The sequence below is a fragment of the Chaetura pelagica genome, unplaced genomic scaffold (assembly GCF_000747805.2).
Source record: "Chaetura pelagica isolate M959 unplaced genomic scaffold, ChaPel_1.0 scaffold117, whole genome shotgun sequence".
Classification (NCBI taxonomy): Eukaryota; Metazoa; Chordata; class Aves; order Apodiformes; family Apodidae; genus Chaetura; species Chaetura pelagica.
Window position 1 is genome coordinate 3746909 of NW_009954185.1, and position 7585 is coordinate 3754493.

At 37.1% G+C, this 7585-nt stretch overlaps 1 protein-coding gene across 1 annotated transcript in view; it reads right to left on the bottom strand.

Moving 5' to 3' along the window:
- Positions 1-7323, bottom strand: part of LOC104393451 (solute carrier organic anion transporter family member 1C1-like) — a 19192-nt gene extending 11869 nt beyond the window's left edge. Inside the window, exons 1-6 of the mRNA XM_010002948.1 lie at positions 7213-7323; positions 6477-6618; positions 6233-6365; positions 4362-4492; positions 4004-4150; positions 38-136 (exon numbers count right to left, since the gene is read on the bottom strand). Coding sequence (XP_010001250.1) covers positions 38-136; positions 4004-4150; positions 4362-4492; positions 6233-6365; positions 6477-6618; positions 7213-7323 — 763 coding nt within the window. The remainder of the gene's footprint in view (positions 1-37; positions 137-4003; positions 4151-4361; positions 4493-6232; positions 6366-6476; positions 6619-7212) is intronic.
- Between the last annotated feature and the right edge of the window lie 262 nt (positions 7324-7585).

Below are 7585 nucleotides of genomic sequence, written 5' to 3' on the forward strand. Positions count from 1 at the left end.
GACCTCTCAGTTAATGCACCACTTCATGATCTCTTACCCATATTCACAATGCCAATATCAACCCAGAGGCTGGCACAGAAAGATCCAAGCAGGAAGCCCAAGGTTGGCCCAAACATGCCTGAGGATCTCACCAGGCCTGTAAGAAAAGGGAGGCAGCAGGGATGAGTCAACAAAACCATGCAGGGACAAGCAGCTCTGTCTCTCTGAGGGCAAGGAAAGGAGAGAGGAAGGAGGAGACAGAAGAGGGGCACAGGCTGTTGGGGGATGTCTAGTGGGAAGCTTCTGAGCAGCAACAAAATAGGCTGTAAGCTGCCAATGCCACGAGCTGCCATGTGGAAGCAGGCTCCTTCACCCACACAGGGCTTTTGCTGAAGTGAGCATGGTCTCATGGGCAGTTCATTGGCAAGACTGATGTCTCAGAGATCATAGAAAGAAATAAACTAACTTTGCAATGACTTTTTTTATCCCTCCTCCTCCTTACTTCTTGGATTTCTGTAGTTGCATCATTGTGCTTGTGGCAGTTAACTAGTGAACATACAACTCTAGGCCCATCGGAGGTATCGTTAATCTACCTGCAACTCTACAGCTTGCACAATATCTGGTGATTGTAGAAACCAGGAAATTCCTTCTACTATGTGTTCAGGTCCCTAGTTTATTTTTAAGTAGTAGTAGTAGTAGTTGATCTGATGATGTGCATATAAGAAGGCACATCTTTGCAGTTCGGAGTAATATTAAGATGACAGGGACAACAAAAGTGCATGGTCATGGAATTAGGTACAGGAAGCTGAGAATATTTTCAGTGGGCAACAAGGAGGTATAAGTATGCCTGTGTGTGATCAAAGTTAATTTGAATAATCTTTGCTGATTCATCGAGCACCAAAATCAGAAAATCAACTAGCTGTTGTGTTTATAGGTACTGATGGAGCTGTAGAATAAAATAAATCAAGAAATATAGAGGTCAAGTAATGACATCTTTAAAATCAGCTTTCAGTTTTGCTACTACCCTCCATGAAGCTTTCATTTCCTACTGTCTCTGATTATTAAGATGTAACATGGGATCAGAAGAAGGTGGGTTGTCTCTAGGAGCAAATGAATAAGCTAGCAGAAACACAGGAAGCTAGGAGTGCATTTTGCTGACTGGGTGTGTAAATACAGCACAATTTAATTTTGGTCATCACTGCTGGCAATCAACATAAAATAAAAATATCCTCAAAATAACTTGAGCATAAGTCCTTACTTTTCCTTGTCTCTTATGTTGGTTTGTTGTTAGGGGAGTAAAGGTTTAAAAAAAAGCTCAATTATTCAGGTTTTCTAGCATAGAAGAGATACTTGGGAGCTGTTTGAAATTGCAGAAGGCTTTATTAGAAAGAAATTAATTCTTGATAAGGTGCCTGTGAATTCTTGCCCATTTTCAGCCCTATGTTCTGTAAAACCTACTGTGTTGTTCTACTGCAGAGATATTTCTCTTGATAGTTTTGCAAACTCTCTTCTGGAGTTTCTCAGCTTACGATCAAGGAATTCTACAACGAATTAATAGAGCATAGTTTACCCATATGATTTTTTAGTGTTGCTTCATTGTTCCAGTTGCATATTGTTTTCATTTAGTTCTCTCATTTTACTTCAGTGGAAGTGCTGAATTTTTAAATCTAATTCTGATGCTTCCAAAGTGATTGACTTCTGCAGAGTCGTGCTTTTAACACTAGAAACCAGCAATTAGCTCTTTATGCTTATCAGTGAGTCTAAAGCAGAAATTACTACTCAGAACTACGCAAGCTCACCTTCAAACTTCAAGCACTCAGATGCCAATCTGTAATATAAACAGATAAAAACCAGCACACCCATTCCAATGGCCTTGTATATTGCATGCAGTATATTTAAAATATCTTAGGCTATCAGATAAGCTAATAAATGTACGTTCAATGATTTTGTGTATGTGTAGTTTATAAATTAAATTAAATACTTGCATAGTCTTTAAATTCAGTAACTTCACTAAGATAATATGTTTACATTGTGATAAAAAAAAACAAAACAAAACCAACCTACCACGCTATTTTCTTTTAGTATTTTCCTGTATAATATTTGTTTGAAATCAATAAAGAGACTAAACTGCAAGCAGTAAATCATGCAGGCTTACTGGTTAATCACCTGCTGAATATTGACACAGATCAGCCAACACTTGTATAGGTAAGTAATTTAGCATGTAACAGGTGTTAAAGTTTACAACATACATTGGCCTTAAACACCTTTTTGTAAAGCCCTAGTTACAATAGGTACAAGATTATATGGTAGGGCTCAACTCAATAAGATTTCATTCATTCAAAGACTCTAAGGAAATAATAAATAATGATACTCTGCAACAAAGCTACCATCATCTATTAAGTTCTGTGAGATAGCTTTAAAAATTACTCATTTTTTCTTTTCTGTTACTTCCTATGGCAAATCAAGTTTTCCACCTGTCAAAAGGATTTTAATGGTCTATTCAATTGACACATAATAAAAATTTCTCTTTTCCTCAAAATCAGTTATGCTCTTACACAACAAAACATCTAAAGTCAAGAGAAAAGGGAGAGACAGGAAGGCGAAATTTTTTCATTCAATTAATGAGATCATTGGTCAAAATTTAACAGCAAGTTTTGACTGACATTTTTTCACATTAGGACAATTTTTTGTTGTTTTTTTTTAATTTTACAAAAACACTGATCATAAACTGATTCAGTCAATTGATTAAGAATATCAGATATAAAAAAGAATTAAAGTTGGTCAAGAAATGAATTTCACTTCTATGGGAAAGACTGTATTTCAGCATTCACTTTTTTTTGGCAATTGGCTCTGTCCATCCAAGTATCAAAATATGTTAATGGAATAAGTACTTGAAAATTACTATTAAGAATTTTTAAATGAAACATTTCAATACTTTGTAAAAAAAAAAATACTTTGTTTCAGTTGCATGACCCAAACAAAGTTCCATTTCGGTTGAATCTAGACTGTTCTCTCTGACAGCTTTGTATTTTAAATCTCACTTCCCCAATAGCTCCCAACCCATCACAGTCTCTCCCAGATCAGATTCTGGCAAGAAAAAAAAATAATAAAAAAATTGGCTGATCTTTTAAAAATAGTTTTAATCAGAATCTCAGAGGCGATTACAAATATTTTGGACTGTTGCCAAGTGAAACTTTTTATTTTGTCAGCTGTCTTCACAATAATTCCATTTTCTTCAACCTGCAGATTTCCTCATCTCCAAATGAAAACATTTGCAGTGGCCTTACCCTGTAGCACTGCTCACTGAGGTCTTGCTGAAACTGCCTCTTACTATCATTATGTCTAGCTCAACTTCACCAAGTTTGCTTAGGGCAGCAGTTTGGAGCTCCCTCAACCACACAAGCACTCCATGCTATAAATCAGTTTGACAATAAATGAATTAGCATGGGTATAAATCTTCCTGTCTTGGGCAATAGGTTGTGTTCTATCAAAATAACAACAACAACAAAATCAATTAGAAGGGATTTGTTACAACACCCTGGCAAGGGTTTGGTGATTTTGAAAAGCCTTCATCAAGAAGTGTGCTGCATGTGAAATTCAAAAAGTCATGTAAAAGCCTCTGTAACATTACTGTGACTAAGGATAATTCTCTTATCTGTGTAACACTGACTAGGAAGAATTTATTATCTGAAGCTGTGGTACTGAAGATGATTTGCTAGATAAGACAGAGATTATTTCTTACTTTGAAGAAATGAGAATTTGATTATATTTCTCTTCATCACAGAGGAAGCTGGCACATGTAGCAGAAGCCACTTGGGGAAAGCAAAAAGACTGTCTGGGAAAAATCCTTTGAAAATAAACATGAGCTCTCTTTTGCATTGCTTTTTCTTGTCTCTGTACAACTAAAAATTATCCAGAATAGAGTGGGTAGGCTTGTGGGGGGGTTTTTTGCAAGTATTTGCTTGGCTACAGAAATGTTAAAGAAAAGAATGTTTAGCATAAAATTCACTCATTTGCATATTACCTATGTAAAATGCTGAGTTTTCTTCTTTAGAAAAATCATCAATATATGAAACCCCAAGTGGCATAACTGGTGCTTCCCCAATTCCACGTAAAAGGTTCCCCATCAACACAAAGAGCCACAGATAGGAATTTGTTGTTTTCTCACATCCTGCAGGCCATAAATATTTGCATTTCTGTGAATATAAGTCTGACAATAATTTATTGCAACAGAACAAATACATCAAATACAGGGGATTTTTAATAATTATATAAAAGGTTTTGTATAAATCATGGTTTCTAACAGGAGATTGCTGTTTTTCAGTAAAAGAGAGTGCATGAAATGGGGACAAGCAGAAGGGAACCCAGCATCTTTTGCTTACCAAAATGTTTAGCTGTGCTGGGTGTTTCTGTAGCATCTCTGACTGGACGGCCCACAGATGCTGCTGGGGAGCAAGCTGATACACTCGTAGAGGAGTTGTCCATAGTAACAGTTACCCTTTCATAATTATAACTGGAAAACAACTATGTAAAATACAACTGACACATGAAAGACTCTGCTTTGCAGGAGGTGTGTGTGAGCTTTGTGTTCATACATGGTCATTCCTGTTACATGAAGGCAAAGTAGAGGGACAACCCATTTCCAGTGCTTTTGCCTAAACAAAGACAGGTATCTTCGTACCTTTTTCAGAATGCACTGACCATTCTAATCCAAATATTTTCCTAAAATAAAGAGAGAAACAGCTGCCTCCAGGGCTTAAGAAGTCAGTCTTTAAACTGAAGGACAGAGAGAGTCCACACACAGCTGTCTGCATACAACAATTATGAAGTTTTCCCATAATTGCAGCAGATTGTTATGAAGTGAAAGATGTGTAACACAGAGATCATAGAGCCAGAGAGTCATAGAATGGTTTGGGTTGGAAAAAACCTTGAAGATCATCTAGTTCCAACCCTGCATGAGCAAGGACACTTTCCACTAGACCAGGTTGCTCAAAGTCCCATCCAACCTGGCCTTCAACAGTTCCAGGAAGGGGGCATGCACAACTTCTCTGGGCAACATGTGCCAGTGAAGATTTTCTTCCTATTGTCTAAACTAAATCTATCCTCTTCCAGTTTAAAGCCATTACCCCTTGTCATATCAGTACATGCCCTTGAAAAAAAAGTTTTAACTCAGTTCTCCTGTGCTGGTTTAAAATTAGATAGCTGAGAATCTAGTAGTAACCTATCTGTGTCTATAGAGTTTAACACGGGCTGCAAAACACGTGCCAGTGTGTCTGTGTTTAGGCAGGCAGTTACTACAGCAAATCTGCTAAATAAATTGAAGCCAGCTTCAGTACATTTATGCTACATTGGGATAAATGGACAGCAGGCATTCCCACTAACTATGCAATCAAATAGTAACTTTTAATATTGTGATGGATGACATAATGTCCTCATGGCCACTGGATTTTGCTTAGTGCAGTGAAGAATGGGTAATCTTCAGAACCTGGCTGTGAATTTGTGTTAAATCAGAGATTCCATAGCTCTGCTTCCAGCTTGTGCTGTCCCCTGCAGTGCAGGTTCCCTGCTATTTCACAAGCAGTGTAGTGACTGTGGCACTTTCCATACCATGGTCCTCAGATATAATTCTTTCCATACCCTACTTATCAAGGGGTATTGGTCTTGCAACTAAGGAAGATGCTCAAATAGATTTAATTTTTTGAGGGACGGAGGAAGTTTATTTTCAAATGCTGTTCAGGAAGGATGTTGAAGGATTGAAGAGTTGTGAACTGTTTCTGACAGCTATGTAAGCACTAAAGCTTAGATGTGAAAGGTTATTTAGATCTTAACTCTCCCTGAATTCAGTGGAGATAGACACTCATTTTGATAATTTTAAAGAGCTTAGCATTAATAGCCACCACGGAGAAAGAAACCTCTTCCAGCAAGATTTCATTATAGTGCATTTAAGTAAACTAAAATAATAATAAAAAAATGGCTAAAACTCTTCTATGTGTATGTATATATGTATATCCCTGGTGAAAAATTCAGCTTACTTTATCCCTATTTGTGTGAAAGTCCTGTAGAAATCTGAGGTGTCTCTTTTACTTACCTGTACAAAGAGGTAAGGTTTCAGAGAGGAAATCAGAAAGTCAACACTAAAAATTCACCTATTAAATAATTTCTGTAAAGCTTTTAACCCAGGTGCATGATTGAAAAAACCACTTCATTTGGTTAAGTTCAATTAGTGCACAAAGTGAAAACCCTCCATATTTACCGTCCCATTAGGAACTGAGGCATCACTGACAAAAATGTTCCTAAGGACATGATGAGACATCCAACAGCAATTACTTTTGGTCGATGAACTCTTGGTCCAAGGTAGCTGACCAGCACCATTACCATTAAGTTACCTGCAGGAACAGGAGAAGGAACCAGCAAGTTTACAAAAATATTATATTTTTTCAGGGGAAAAAATGTATTAAGAAGCAGTATCTATACACTTTCAAAGAAAGGACACATACCTATCTCAAAGCTGCCATCAATAATGCCAAAAATTGATGATGATATTTCAAATCTCCTTTCAATTTGACTGGACATGCTCTTCATGTAGCTTCCAGAAAATCCTTTGGCAAAAAAGGAAAAAGCTAGAGCTCCAAGAAATACCTGAAGAGAGAAAATAATTGAGTTCGCAAAGAAACATTTTTTTCTTCATGGATGCTAGTCAAGAAACACAAAAATCAGAAGCTTTGCTTTCTAATTCTCTGTGAAAAGATTTTTCCTATTGTTTTCATTATAACTGAAGATTTTACTTTCTCTTTCAGGATGGCCTTCAAAGCCACTTGTACTGCAAAGAAAAAGAAAGTTGACATTAACTGTGTGCACCCTGTACCATTCTATACTGTTTGAGCTGTTTCCTTTCTTCAGAAAACCTTGCTGCATGAAGTTGTTAATTATTGGTACTATTATTATGGCATGTCTTATTACTCTTCCTTTTGTTCTAAAAGACATGGATAAAAATATATAGCTGCAACTACCACTATGACTATAATACACCTCTAAATGATTTGGTAGTAACATTTGGCCTCACTTTTTAACTGTTGACCGCATTTATTGACTTCTGTGGGCTTGGAATCACAACCTAGAGCACTATTTCCAACACAGTGTCATACAGCATCATACAGAACTAACTCTATTCTGATAGAACTTGTCATTTTCAGTATTCCAGAGAAAATATGTGGTGAGGACTCCTCTCCATACCTTCAGCTTTGAACAACTCTGGCACATGGTCTTGGCAGGAACTGCACTGCCATCGCTGTCAAGGAAGAGTGACTTGTCTTTCAGTTGGTCACCAGTGATTGTCTTGGCCATGGTTTTCCTTCTTCAGATCTGGGGGGGGTCTTCCTGTTTGGAAAATATCACTATGATTAACTGTTCTTTGCATAAGAATAAAGGTTCCAATGTTTTTCAGACTACATGAGATGTCTACACATTGACACCTCTTCTCAGGAAGGATGTTAAAGAGTGTTCAGAGTGTCATTGTAATGAGTTAAGGATTGGTGCACCTGCTTTGTGAAATCTGCATTCTAAAAGACTTCAAGACCTTCATGGATAGCTGGAAAATTTCGAAGTA